General features: G+C 39.3%; 2 protein-coding genes across 7 annotated transcripts in view; one reads left to right on the top strand and one right to left on the bottom strand.

The window, feature by feature from the left end:
* Positions 1-9,343, top strand: part of cut (homeobox protein, cut) — a 137,491-nt gene extending 128,148 nt beyond the window's left edge. Inside the window, exons 6-9 of one of the 6 annotated variants that reach the window (XM_029315810.2) lie at positions 830-1,166; positions 1,537-2,212; positions 2,478-2,751; positions 3,059-9,343. In XM_029315810.2, the coding sequence (XP_029171643.1) occupies positions 830-1,166; positions 1,537-2,212; positions 2,478-2,751; positions 3,059-4,749 (2,978 nt within the window). In that variant the 3' untranslated portion in view covers positions 4,750-9,343. Of the gene's footprint in view, positions 1-817; positions 1,167-1,536; positions 2,213-2,477; positions 2,752-3,058 lie in introns of all 6 variants that reach the window. The other 5 variants (XM_029315813.2, XM_029315809.2, XM_029315811.2 and 2 more) reach the window with 5 other exon arrangements.
* Positions 9,344-11,287: 1,944 nt separating this feature from the next.
* Ube2g1 (ubiquitin-conjugating enzyme E2G 1) lies at positions 11,288-14,331 on the bottom strand. Its single transcript, XM_029315807.2, has 4 exons — positions 14,171-14,331; positions 12,242-12,621; positions 12,029-12,151; positions 11,288-11,731 (listed from the first exon to the last, which is right to left on the bottom strand). The coding sequence occupies exons 1-3, from the start codon at positions 14,214-14,216 to the stop codon at positions 12,071-12,073; spliced, it is 507 nt and encodes a 168-aa protein (XP_029171640.1). The 5' UTR covers positions 14,217-14,331; the 3' UTR covers positions 11,288-11,731; positions 12,029-12,070.
* Positions 14,332-15,348: the final 1,017 nt, after the last annotated feature.

Raw genomic sequence — 15,348 nt, 5'->3', positions numbered from 1 at the left:
AAATCAACGAATCATGCGCCTGGCAAGAGTCATTTTACAATCATGGAAAACTGCATCGAGCGGAGATTCCGCGTACAAATAAGAGAAGACACACGTCAGATCTCGAAACGCCCCGAGATGATTTCTTGCGTGAAATCCGCGATATGCGTTCGCGCGATTCTTCGCCGTAAATCGCTTTCTCTCGCGTGCGATGCTCGGGAGAGCAATCAAAGACATGATCGATGGTTCGTTCGTCTGAATCTCGCAGCTGATTGGTCAATTAGACGGGAAACACGTAGGAGGACTATACTCCTGCCGACGTGCAGAGGGAGGGGGAAGACCGCAAGGGAGAGGGTCCAGAAGAGGATATTTTAATTATCGTCGTTGAGTATACTTTGCCTTCGGGTTCAGCACGCAGTTATCGATTGCGCGCGTTATTAATTGCTCACGAACATCAAATCATCCTCCAAATATGACTCGCTACCGTGTGTGTAGGCTAGTTTATCTCCGAATAAACATCCCTCGCGAGAAAATGAATATGATTTACAAGATCAATTTGCGACTTTGCAACAATACATGTTAGATTAAATCCATATACGCGTAATGAAGCCTACAAATCGTATTATACGCGATGCCTAGATAAATAACATGTTGTAAAAACATGTTGAAATAATGGTGATCAAACACGTCGAGAATTATTATTTGTGCATTTCTTCATTTATACATTTATTTTTATATATTATCTATTTTTATTTTTGATATATATATATATATGTGTATATTTTTAAGACCACACAAACTGAGTAAGAATACACCACAAGTTGTGCCTCACCCGTAGAGTATGTTTCAGGCAAGGAGCAGGGAATGCCAGCATTCGCACGTGGACCACAGGATGGTGGTCCGCCGGAAATAAGTGACGAAAGATTGGCGCATATTCTCTCGGAATCGAGCCATATGCAAATGAGAGGCGAGCATGAGGTATCGAACGACGCCGATAGCAAGAGTCCGAGTAGGATCGGTTGCCCGAGTCCGTTTAACAAGGACAGACTGGACAGCCAAAACAGGAGACTGAAGAAGTACGAGAACGATGACATTCCCCAGGAGAAGGTGGTGAGAATTTACCAGGAGGAGCTGGCCAAACTGATGGGCAGGAGAGTAGAGGATCTTCGTCCGCGAGAATTTTCTAGGTAAGATTATGACGTGGATCTGCTTGTTTGAAATGTCGCAACTTATATCGATGAAAATTGACGAATGATGACACATGACGATTCAATTAAAGCACTAATATATTTCCTCGAATACATTATGACAAGTTGAAATGTCAAGAACAAATCATCGTTTCGTGAGAAAACTTTCTTCGTAATAGTAGCGCATTTTATCTAAAAATAATCGATGAGCTCGAACATGAACATCTCGATTATAATTTAAGAAAGATCTTTTAATTTGAAACGTATAATTAAAAATCGTGATGATATCTATATATAATATTTATGCGTATAACTGCGTTAATGCGATTGATTATTATTGAGGACAGCACATGACCTCGATTGACCGTAGTGCGATCTTTCCACATTTTTTCAGTGGCACTCAAGGCAGTCTTCAAGGTATCGAGCGCACTCAGGAAGACATTCGATTGGCATTGGACGCTTATCATCGTGAGCTTCAAAAATTGAACGCTGCACCAGGTCAAAATCCCTCAATGACCGGATTGCCAGGATTACCTGGACTTCCGGGCTTGCTGGCGCTCCAGCAGCAAGCTCTTCAGCAACATCATTTAGCCGCGAATGGCGGCAGTGGTGCTGTTCAGGATTTGAGTTTAGGCAAAGTGGATCCGCGCAATAAAATGATAAACGGCGTATCGGAGGAAGAGAAGGAAAAGATGGAGGAGGCGATGAGACACGCCGGTAGCGCTTTTTCCTTGGTGAGGCCGAAGCAGGAATCGACGGGTCCTCAATCAACACCCGGCGGTTCTAGCGCGAGTTCTCCCCTGGGCAATTCCATACTTCCTCCCGCGATGACACCCAACGAGGAGTTTGCCAGTGCGGCGGCAGCCAGCCCCTTGCAGAGGATGGCCTCCATCACAAATAGTCTGATAAGTCAACCGTCCACACCAACCCATCATTCGGCTAATCAAAGGCCTTTGAAAGCTGTGCTTCCTCCGATTACGCAGCAGCAGTTCGACATGTACAATAACCTCAACACTGAAGATATCGTAAAGAGGGTAAGTCGTCTCGTAAGTCTTCTTCGTCGAATTTATCTTTCTCGTTATCGATCTTATCGTTATCGAGTTTTCCCAGACAATAAAACGTCTCTAAAATCGGGACATAAGACATCTTAAGAGAGTCATTAAGATGTCTTTTAGACATCATATTAAAATATGTCTTTAAGATGTCAATAAGATATCTTTAAGACGTCTTAGGTCCCGTTTTTAGACGTGATGTTGTTTGCACAATTTATTATTCGCATTTTAATTCTAAATATCTACTTGTATTGTACAGGTGAAAGAACAGCTGTCGCAATATTCAATTTCGCAACGACTGTTCGGCGAGTCGGTGTTGGGTCTGTCTCAGGGATCAGTGTCGGATCTCCTCGCACGTCCTAAACCATGGCACATGCTGACTCAAAAAGGTCGTGAGCCCTTCATTCGAATGAAGATGTTCCTTGAGGACGATAACGCAGTACACAAACTGGTTGCCAGCCAGTACAAGATCGCTCCAGAGAAGTTGATGAGGACCGGCGGCTACGGCGGCCTGCCTCGTAAGTTTAACTCAGGTCAATATAGATGTTTTGTTACTTTATTATCAACATAGTTTGGGAGCTCTGTTGTATGTCTGTCAAGCACAATGTCACGATGATGTGTGTACTTAGTTACGACGGCCCTAAACAAGCATGACATTTTTACAACACATATAGATGCAACTTCTTTATTTTATCGTAGACTTGCGTAAACATTGTATGGTCTCCAACAGACGTGAATAAAAAAGAAATTGCATTCTGACGTCCGTAGATGAGCTTTCGGACTATGAAATTTTAGTTATACTTGTAGAGTTTTCTTGATCGAATTTTTTTATTGTTACAGCGTGTGGAACACCCATGAAACCTATGCCGCCGACGAAACTCGTGCAAGAACAACTGCAAAACGCAGCGAAGGCGCAGGCCGCCGCTCAGGCAGCCGCGCAAGCAGCAGCAGCAGCGCAACATCAGCAGGAGAATCAGATGCAGCTTGGCCCGCCTCAGCAGAGTCCTCAGCATCCGCAACATCCGCAGCCTCCGCCACCGATGATGCTGACGCCGCCCGGACCTCATCATCCGCACACTCAGCTCAGCATGCAAGAGTTACAAAAGAAGCAACAACAGCAGCAGCAGCAAATGTCACTGCACTCGCCGCATCATCAGATGGCACCATCGCCTCTTCGCAGTCTTCATCCGCACATTTCACCGAGCGTATACGAGATGGCCGCTCTTACACAGGATCTTGACACACAGACGATTACCACGAAGATCAAGGAAGCGTTACTGGCGAATAACATCGGCCAGAAGATCTTTGGCGAAGCAGTTCTCGGTTTGTCGCAGGGCTCCGTCAGCGAGTTGCTGAGCAAACCGAAACCGTGGCATATGCTGAGCATAAAAGGCCGAGAACCTTTCATCAGAATGCAACTTTGGCTGTCAGACGCGCACAATGTCGATCGACTCCAGGCGTTGAAGAACGAACGACGGGAGGCAAATAAGAGACGACGCAGCAGCGGTCCAGGTCACGACAATAGTTCTGATACTTCGAGCAACGACACTGCCGAGTTTTATCATGCGGCATCACCTGGCCCGGGACCCACTACCGGCAAGAAGCAGCGTGTTCTCTTCTCAGAAGAGCAGAAGGAAGCTCTCAGACTCGCATTCGCTCTGGATCCGTATCCCAATGTGGCCACCATAGAATTTCTTGCCGGTGAACTTGCCCTCTCTTCAAGGACGATAACAAATTGGTTCCACAATCATCGAATGAGACTCAAGCAACAGACGCCGCATGGTCAACCAGAGCCGCAATCGCCACGAGAACCCGGCCAACCGTTTGACCCCGTTCAATTCAGATTGCTATTGAACCAAAGACTGCTGGAGATTCAGAAAGAGAGACTGGGTCTAGGAAATGTACCCTTACCTTACTCTCCGTACTTTAATCCCAACTTGGCGGCTCTGGTGGGTAACGCGCTGAAAGAACAATGTTCCGGGCTCGATCTCTCGATGAACGCCCTGAAGAGGGAACCGAATCAGGAATTTGAAGATGAGGATGTCGACGACGCGATGAGTAATCTCGGTAGCGAGGATTCTGAAGGTTCGGCTGGCAGTATAAAAAGAGAACCCACAGAAACGCCGACGGCGCCCACGACGGTCAGGTCCAATAGAAGGAAACCCGCGGCACCGCAATGGGTTAATCCCGAGTGGCAAGAACCGACGAGAGCGGGTGACGAAGTCATCATCAACGGCGTTTGCGTGATGCAAACGGATGACTACGGTGTGAAGAGGGAGACCGAAGAGACTATAAGAGTCGAGCCAACCCCAGTGCAAGACCGATACGAGGAGGATGCCCAGAGCGACGTCTCTTCCGTATCCGGTAACAATGGGCCCGATCGAGACAGCCCACTGCCCAGTCCAAAATCCGGTCAGAATAGTCCAACGACGTCACTCAGACCGCCGTCGGCGCAACAGACGCAACAGTCCACGGAGGAGAGTCCGAAGGACGTGGTAAAGCACGAACCCGAGGAAACGTGGGATTACTAGAACAGTTGGAACGTGAAATTTTATGGGATTACCCGCGAACTCGGTGTTTCCTTCTCGAAGAATGGAGATCGAACAAGGTTTCCGACGTGTCTTCAGGGTCATATTGTTGAAATACGCCAAAACGATGCTTTATAAGAAAAGACGTTCCGCGAGTTCACGATATCCATCGGTCTAGTTAAGTTTTAAACGAGGAAACCAGTTATAGGACTCGGTCGTGTTGCGAGTCCTGCCTACCACGAGGGCATTATCATAGAAAGGCGAACCGCGAAAGTCTAGGACATTCTTGGAGGGTGTCACCAAACACAGAAATTAGGGGACATCTTGGTCGACTTGGACGAGGCGCCAAGAGAACGAAAGGATCAAAACTGAACGGAGCTCAATCAAAAGGACCTCACATTGTGACGTTTTCTACGCGGCAAGTGGTACGAGATCGGTGTCGGTACGCGTCGGTGCGAAATCGTATCGTTTATATGAAGACTGTGAAATACAACGGAGTCGGCTGTGGAAAGACAACGGGCTCTCGTTGCAATTCGCTCGAAATTTGAGAGAACCCCGGCCACTTTCGTTTTCGGATGTGACACCTCCCTTCAAAGACGAATGATACGGTATAGCGTATCGTTCCGGAAGTAGGGAGACGAAATGGACTAGATGATGCACGGAAAACGGAGGTGGTCCGGGTTCGCCACACAGTGCAATCTCCCAGTAACTAATTGTTAGATCGAATTATTATTAATTTTTAACGAAAAATTGCGCGCGACAGAAAACGGCCGATTAATAATTATTGCATAATTGTGATTCATGTTATTGTTTATACTCGCCTCCCTATCCCCCTATAGTGGTTAAGCTGTTAATGTTATATACTCCTCTCTCCCCTTTTCTCTCTCTCTCTCTCTCTCTCTCTCTCTCTCTCTCTCTCTCCAGTTATGACTTTTTACCACTTTCGGTTAAAAAAATTGACATTTCCCTCTTCTCCTTCTCTTTTACCCTACTTTTTGCTCTTATCCGCCTATTTATAAAATTGCGAGGAGAATGATCACTTAAAACCGTTACCAATGTTATTATCACTGCTATTATGATTACGATTTATTAATATTATTAATATTATTATTATTAGATAATTATCATTATGAAATATTTTCAGTTGTCAAAAAAATCTGTCATCGATTATTATTTTTACGTTAATATGTCGAGCGGCATATAGAATGTATAAAATACCAAAAAGAAGTAAATTTATTCGTTTCACGAGATGATTATTTAAACTTCCTTTTTCTATTTGTTGGAATTTTTCTATTAGCTGCGCTAGAACAATTGGTTATATGAATATCTTTGATAATTTTTATTTAATATTATTCTGAATATATTATATTATTATTATTATTATTAAATATTATATTATTAGGCGCTTATGTTGTCACATTGCTTATTATTATAATTATTATTATTGTCATTATTATTTTATTAGAGAATCATTATCGCAACAACAATGTGGCTTATGAAGCCAATGTGATAGAGCTTATATTTGCGATGTAGAGAGAAAGAGGACGTGTAAACGAAAGGACGAGCAGGCACGTCGACTTCATCGAACGAGGCGAGAGATTGCGCGAGTCTATAATTCTGCGATTTCTGGCGTATGTAAATATCTGTACAAATGGAAGGAAGGAAAGAAAACTTGGCGAAATATTATGAGAAAACACAAAGGAACTACATATACATACACGCATACACAGGTATACACACGATCTTGTATATTTACTTATCACACTTAATTATCTAATAGCGTAACGAATATATCCACGCAGACTAACAGCGAATACTTGCACGTTGACTGCACGCTGAATTTTCACCTGTCGCAGTCAGCATCGCATATTTTAAGGAGGAAATCAGCTACCGAACGATGAAGAGTGAGCAGATAATTAAACCGCGTATTTCATTAACTGCTCCTTGCGATTCGTGAAAATGCAGCGTTCGGATTATTACGGGCGCAAAAGGAAGAACACATAATTATGAGAATTTGCCGTAAATTATCGATGCCTAGAAGAAGGGAAAGAAAAAAAAATGCGCAGAAGACATTTTCGAGACGATTCAACGTTGAAAGCGAAAGGACGAGCGATTGAATAAACGCGTGCGTGATCAATTTCGTGTGCGTGTGCGTGTGTGTGTGTGTGTGTGTGAGAAAACGAGAGCAAGAAAGAAAGAAAGAGAAGCAAGTCCTCGAATTATTACGAATCAAACTCTAGTATATTTATCAGAATAAATTTTAATCTTCAATTAAAAAAAAATTCTAGTCCGCAGTTATAAAAATAAAAAAAGATGAATGAACAAACGCGAATGAGAGATATTGTACGAGGCAGAGGCGCATCTAGGAGTTTCGTGCGAGACGATCGCTATATAGAAGGGCATTGCTAAACGAGAGAGAGATCAGTGATCGATTGATTCTTTCCCCCTATCCTCCACCCCCGACTCATCCCCCCAAATCCCTCATCCCCGATTCTTTCATAAATTTTTCATGAATCGTCACGACGAAAGTCGATCGGACACCGGAATATCGAATGTGTACATATATTGCTATATACTCGTGCGATTACGTCTCGTAATTTAATTGACGCTGAATTCCGCCTGTCGACGATGAGTGATCCGAATTTCACGAGAAAACGTAGCCTGGCGATCGACGAGGATATAAACGATCGTATACATATGTTAGACGAGAGAATCTCGTCGATCGTTTGTATGATCGTCGAATGATATATATACATATATATATATATATATATATATATATATATATATATATATATATATATATCGATGCGGCTGCGAGATAGAGAAAGCTCCGAATGTGTGGAATTAGATTAGTGGATAAAGCAAGGGAGAAAACAAAGACGGAGAACAAACGCGTGCGATCTCAAATCTTCGAACTATATACCAAACTAAATTATTTCACCATTATTATTTCACGATCGAGCATTAATTCGATATCCATCTTTTCGATTTTTCGATTGACGCGCGGCAATCACGAAACAATTCGAATAGACAATCGTCGATCCCTCACCGATGACGAAAGTCCGATCATCGAGCCTTTCATTCTTCAGGATCTATATTATAGATGCGACATTTTAAACTCAACATATACCGGCGAGATGATCGGCAATTTAGCCGATAAAGCGTCTCATCATTCGACGGATCGACGAGATCTTACGATTTATTTTATCATGTATACCCACGATTATGATTGTTTCCCTTTTCTTCATTTTTCGCGGCGAAACAAGCGTAACGCATATAGATTCTTTGTAGATACAGAATAGCCGATATAGATAGCCGATAGCTTTAATTATTTAAACGCGGTACAACTTTTATGTCGAGGACAAAGATCGACGAGACCGTCTAAGAATGTGCGTAAAGACGGAACATGTATTATAACGTAACGAATAATATACACAAGTGCGTAAATGCGTGCGAATGCGTTATTAGCGTTATCGACAACGGCGGGAAGGAGGGAAATCATATCGTAAACCTAATAATGAATATTTTACAACAAAAGGTAATTGTAGATAGACACATTCAAAAGCTGTTGAGGCCCCCCCCCCCCCAAACCCCCCAAGGAGACGCATCCAGGTGAAACGCGCGCGTGTGCAACCCGAAATGCAAACGCGCGGGCATACGATGATCAAAAGGGAAGAGAGTAAACGAACCACACACAAAACCGAAGGAAGGACACTGTCATCCAGTAGTGAAAATAATGTATTAAACAGAAAAAAAACAAGAAGGTTTACCTAAAGTAATAGTCTATTGATTTGTATTTTATTTCGAACTGTATTATAGCTTAAAGAGTATCCTGTACATTGCATAAACACACGAGCACTATTGTTTTAAATTGTACGTTTATGATTATTATACGAAGATAAAAAAGAAATAAATAAGGTATAAACAAAGTATTGAAGATATATGAGAGATTTATTGACGATCTTATAACTTAAGGGTCTTTAATATAACTCCTTTACGCACACACTGCGCGCGCGTTCTACACAAGTAAATTATAGTATACATCCATATCTTCCATGAGAATTTTAAAATTAGAACGATTTATTACAACAAAATATCGATAATACCGCCTCGGAGACATTGAGAGCACGTGCTTTATATTATTATTTTTTCCTTCTCTTTTCATTTCCAACTTTGAAACATTTATTCTCTCGTCGCATTTAACGCGAATAAGTGGAGATTATCTTTTTAATTAATTTTAAATGTGCATGTTTATATAATGATTACCATATTTTATGATTCGCAAATGGATACCAGAAATCGTTATTTTTCATGAAGACAGAAAATGTTTCACAATATTCTTAATCTTTATAACATAAAATGACACGATTTATTAAGGAGCAAAGTAACATACACACATATATATATATATATCTTCTTTTAAATTATATATTTCTATAATTCAACAGTAAGGCGCTATGCAATAAATTAAGAAACTTGTAAAAATATACATAATAATGCAAAGAGCACTCGATGTCTCGAACACTCTTAAGTATTGTTATGCTGATTATTCTTGTTATTCTGATTTAATAAATAAATCTTGCATTCTCTCTTATCGGTTTATATAAAATTCGTATTAGTTCTTAAACATGCAATAATATAATTCAACCACGAGAAATGGAAGATTATCTTCATTGTATATACATATAATTATATTATTCATATCAATGTCTCCTTTCAAAAATTTCTAAATTAAAAAACCTGTATTAAAAATATATATATATATTATGCTGCTAATTATTATAATAACCCATCTTTTCCCTTTTTCCGTATTCTTTATCTTTTCTTTATGTAACTCATAAGCAAACTTTTGCGGATAAAAATATCATAATTATATATAAGTATTTTGATAAAATAACTAAACTATTTGATTAATTCAAACAAATATTTTTTTTCTTTTTGTTCTTGCATATATTAACAAAATTAATTATATTTTGTATATATCTTTAAATTATTACATTTATATATTACCGTACAAGCACGACAATTAAACATATTATTATCTATAACAAAGTGACAAAGAAGCAAAAATAAATCTTGAAGCGTATTAAATAATTATTAAGAAAAAATTTTTATTTTTTATCGTAATGTTTACTGGAGCGGCATCTTGGAGACAAACAACGGATGGTTCTTCTACGTAGATTTTTATAATTTGCAACTGGTTACCTTCAATTGCAAATATAAATTTTATGTATATTTGTTAAAAGTATTTTATATATATTTTAATATAATGTATAAATATATTGATTATATTTTTTCTTTTAGAATTGAAATAAATTTATTAATAATTTAACTATTAGTATGTATTTTACTAGGTTTTTTAGTTATATTAAGATTACTATTATATAATTACATATATGCGAATAATTTGGATTTCCACTATATAAATCTCTGCTTAAAGGTACTTTTATAACTGGCATTCGAAAAGTAATTATGATAAGTCTATAATTAATAATGGAGTCTTTTTACTACATATACCTATTATATTTTTTCGAGATATTTTCTCTAACATAATGTGCATAAACGTTTTCTTGCACACAATGTTATTGGTTTTTATAAAACATTAAATATAAAAATATAAACACAAAAAAAGAAAAACGTGGATATATATAAATCATGTATAAAATATTACAAACGATAAGATACTATTATTATCATTTGTATTATTACGAAAAACATACACTTACTGATTGCTGTCCAAAAACTGCAAAAGAAGTTCTTTTTCATTAGTTCACACAAATATTCCTATATATATATATATTTAATTGTATAAGTTTTTAAATAAATGTATAAATGTATGAGAATGATAGAAATAAAATATGATGCTCTAATGGAAATGTACACATATCTGCTTGTTATTATTCCGGTAGGAAAATGCGATAAATAATACAATGAAATAGATGAGAAAAAGAGTAGGTGTAATGTAAGACAGACGCTGTTTCAATGCTTAAGATTTAATTGACAATATGAAATAACAGATGAATTATTTTAACTTAAATTTTAATTTTTTTTAAATTGTGAACAAATTTGCTAAAAAAAATAATATTTAAATAACTATTTAAATAAGTCACATAATTATAATTGATTAGAAAAAGAAAAAAAGAACCGCAAGTTTTACTTTGCAAAGAAAGCGCCGTTATTCATTCCTATTATGAATAGTTCAAGAAAGAATATCTATAACGTGTTGTCAGACGAACTAGCTGTAATTATGGATACATTAATAATAATATTATCATTATTATCACTTGAATTAAAATTCATCATTTTGGCAACTTACGGTTCGATTAAAATTTAACATATATTTTTACATTGCCGTGCGTAAGTACGGCATTATTCTCACCACAGTGTATCAATTAATTCGTACGCAGTCCATTCTCGCAATGGCTGACATATTACACGATTGTTGTATGTGTCCCGTCTTTTTCCTTGATTTTATAAAAATTTATTTATACATGTATATATTTACGAAAGTAAGAAAATACGAAACGACACTAAGGAATTATTATTGAGATAAACGTAAACATATTATTTAAATTACAAGGTTCGGTCCAAAGGGGCTCGGGGTAGTTCTTGAGCATAGGAGGGGCGGGGAGAGTTAAGAGTTTATAAGAACTATTAATATTAAGGTAGTAATTATACAGAGATGATTTTTTGCTTTATGTATATGTGTAAATTAATTTTCTTTAGCTGTTTATTATGTAAAAGGTGAATTGCGTGTGTATTTCTTTTATGTTCTCCATTTCGATGGATCTGGATCATATGTTGGTGGCGGTGGTTTAATAAACATGATAGAGCAGCGTGAGTTCTTCTCTCGCGTTCACACACACTCTGTCTTCTTCTCTCTGCATAAGGATAGGTCAGGCTTATTCCGCTTTTAGTGGCACTGTTGTCCGTTAGCTTTATGCTGAGCATCGGTTTCTTTCTTACAGTGCTTACGGCTTCCCTATATTAAGTAATATATAAAATAATTATACATATAAAGTAATCGAAACAATATTGCCAATATTATTAATAGATTTCGGATTAGATGCAAATTGCACGTTGGTTATTTTTTTTATATTCTATGAGAGCATTAATAATGTGAACAAATTATGTTTTATTATAATTTGTTAATATTATTAATGTTTTCGTAGAATACAAACAGTAACAAATATGCAATTTATATATAATCCGAAATCTAATTATTAACAATCATAAATAATATAATGGCGATATTAATGATTGTTTTCATATAACTTACCAGAATTAAATAAGTCTTTCCATTTGTATATTTGTTCATCCCCTACAAACACTCTTCTTGGCTTTTTCTCACGCACCTCGCCACCTTTCTTTTAAATTCCGTATAACTTTCCCTCCACTCTTTCTGCAATAAAAAATAAATCGTCACTATGAAAAAAAGGAACAAAATGATGCGATATAATGGTTCTGAACTCTATAAATATATAAAACTTACGGCGGCATCCACATTAGCAGGGCTTTCATCGTTAGGATCTGCGAGCATGCTAATAACACTTATCAGAATAGTTTCGACTGTGTGAACCGGTAACCACCGCTCGGATGCTTTCTCGTAACCCCATTTGTCGTCACCAGGTTCATGCAGTATCGATATACACACATCTCCATTTTTATCAATATTTGGATGCCATATTTCGGTTATAAATTTCATTCGTGGTGGCCTAAGTGGATATTCTTTTGGAAACTGTAAATGTGCCTTGAAGAAACCACCTTCGTATAATGTATCCGGAGGTCCAATAATGAGTACTTCCCACCGATATATGTCATTGTCGTCTATGAGGCCTGCAGAAAACCCTTCTACTGGGTTTTTATTTAATTCTATAAAATAGAAACAGACATATATTAATATATTACATTCTGTGATTATTAAACACGCTAATTTCCGGAGCACGTAATAAAGAGAGAATACATATGAAAAAATATGTATAAATGTGTATAGGTACAGAAAATAATGTTGCTTCACATATAAAGCAATATTAACAAATTGTACATTATATTCTAATCCTATGAAATAATAACTTTAATTAACTTGTGTAATACTTCAAACATTTGAAATATAATAAAAAGCTTAAGAAATATATATGAAAGATACAATAGCAAAATAAACACAACGTTGTAAGAAAAATTAAAATAAACTCCAAAACGTGCTCCCTACATTACAACACATTTAAAAAGCGGGAGAGAGGAAACAAGTCCTCTAACAAGTTTCTAGCGAAGGTACAAATAATCCTAAGATTGACGAATTTTTTGACAATCGTAAACGTCGAGGTTATGTCTCCTACGGTTGCATGCAAAAGAGCAGCATCATTCGAGGGGATGCAAGCCGAGGATGCGTGTGTGTGCGCTTGTCAATCGGCGCATACTCTCGTCCCGGAGACGCGTACAGGTTAGGGTTCGGCCCTAACGCAAAATAGCCGCATAAGATCGGCGCGCGGTGAGTCAGCGCGAAGGAGACGAGGCACGAGGTTACTGACGCGACGACGTTCTCTCTTTCTCTGGCGCGCGCGGCGCGACTCTGTCGCACAAAGGAGAGGCGAACTCTCCGGCGAGGCATTTTTCGTAGCGTCGATCCCGACTGGAGCAGGAGCAGGGGAGCATGGCCCGAAGGCGGCTGACCTTCGATGGTCGTTGCACGGCGCGCTCTCACTCTCTCATCTTTCTTTCACACTCTCTCTCGTATCTCGTCCCCCGTATACAACGTATACGTGTATGCATATACATGTATCTCCCGGTTTTTCTCTCCTTCTCGCTCCCTCGCTCTCGATATATTTCTTTTTTCCCGAGAGGATAAACGTCGCGCGACGTAGTCAGTGACGCGCGTACGCTATAAATAACAAGGCCTACAATTATTTTCGGGCACGAGACACGGCCTTCTCGTCCTCGACGTCGACGTCGACGTCGTCTCCGGAGCCGGCTGCTCGCGGTCGGCGACCGACCGCGAATATAATAAAGAAAGAGAGAGAGAGAAACCGAAAGGTCGGCGTCGACGACGACGTCGACGAGGACAAGAGAAAGAGAGAGAGCGCTTAGGTTAAACATTATTCACGGGCGCAGAACACACACAGGCTCTCTCCGCGAAAGAGAGCCGTATTGATTTTCACGCCCCGTATCTGTGCGCACCGCCGCGGCGAGCCGGCGAGGAGGCGCCGTACGGCGGGTCACCGCGAGCTCGAGGAGTCCCCGGAACGAGGAACGACGGCCCCGGCCGAGGCCCGACGTCGAGAGCCTCGCACTCGGCTGCGACGAGGAGTCCCTGCCTCGAGAGCGCGAGTCGCACGAGACCGCACACGGGATTCCGCCGTGTTCCGGCCGCGATTCCGCGCCCGGTTCAACCGCACTCGACACTCTAACCAAGCTCACATTGTACCTGCTAATTGTTTTCGTAACAGCAGCGCGGACTGTGGCTCTGACATTAATAAAAGTTCAGTTAAATAAGACTAAGACTGAAAACAATCACTTTTGCTTGACTGGAAAGATGGCTAGGTACGTCGCGGAAGCGGTCACTGCGCACGCGCCGCTTGGCTAAACATATGTTCTTCCGTTCTCGAGCTATGCGCCGGTCTGATGCACTGCGCGAGCAGCGCTGCCCTCTGCGGCGGTCCGCCGAAGCTTCGGCGGACTGGGAGTAGATGAAACGAGTCGCTGACGCGCCGGCGGTGGATAACGACGCGAACTTGCGCTGCGCCGATAAATCGTGAGTTTTCATTAAATCACGTTGAAATATTTTATATTTGATAACAAGTATTTGCAAAAGTAAATCGACTTAGATCCAGAGGTGTATAAATATCGATTTTAAGTGTTATATTGATTAAAACAATAATTCAGGTTGAGAAGAAATAACGTAAAGCATTAGATTTTGTATTTTTATTTTATGTAATAATCAGACTCGCGTGACGCAAAGAAAACTTACAGCAATATTTTTTTAGAATAATTATTAAAAATATTATTTCAAGAAACATATAAAATATAAAAAATACACGAAAATCAATTACGATTGTAATTTTTTATTCTTTTAAAATTATAAGACAAAATATACAAAAAATATTATGATTGCAAACAAAAATTTTAACAATTGGTGAAAATTCAAAAAATAGAGTGAAAAATCTTTTCCAGCAAATAGCAAATATACATTTCGCGAAACAATGATGAATGAAGAAGATATTTATAGGTATTTATAGCTATTATTTTTTTGCGCAAGAATAAGTTTATTCCATCTAGTAGAGAAACATACTCGATTTATGAAAAAAAAGATAAAGAATAGAAATGAACGAGGATCCACGGTTATGTATCTTTGCCTTCTCGACAATTTCGCACGGTTACGTTCGAGATTTATGGTCCGATTTCGATTCCATTTCGCGCCGCGGTTTGTTTACTTATTGGCATCCAGAATATGTGCGCGAGCTGATGTTACGTCCAGGTTTGTATTTGTGCTCCGATGCTATCACCCAGATTTATCTATTGTGCTATTGAGACGAGATGGCGAAATGGAGATGATCACGCGATGCGAAATTCAGGGATCTTTCCATAAATTAGCTCAAACTCAAA

This window comes from Nylanderia fulva, unplaced genomic scaffold (genome assembly GCF_048542155.1).
Source record: "Nylanderia fulva isolate GAGA-0341 unplaced genomic scaffold, ASM4854215v1 Scaffold10, whole genome shotgun sequence".
Classification (NCBI taxonomy): domain Eukaryota; kingdom Metazoa; phylum Arthropoda; class Insecta; order Hymenoptera; family Formicidae; genus Nylanderia; species Nylanderia fulva.
The sequence above is the reverse complement of the archived record's forward strand: the minus strand, read 5'-3'. Positions and strand labels throughout refer to the sequence as shown.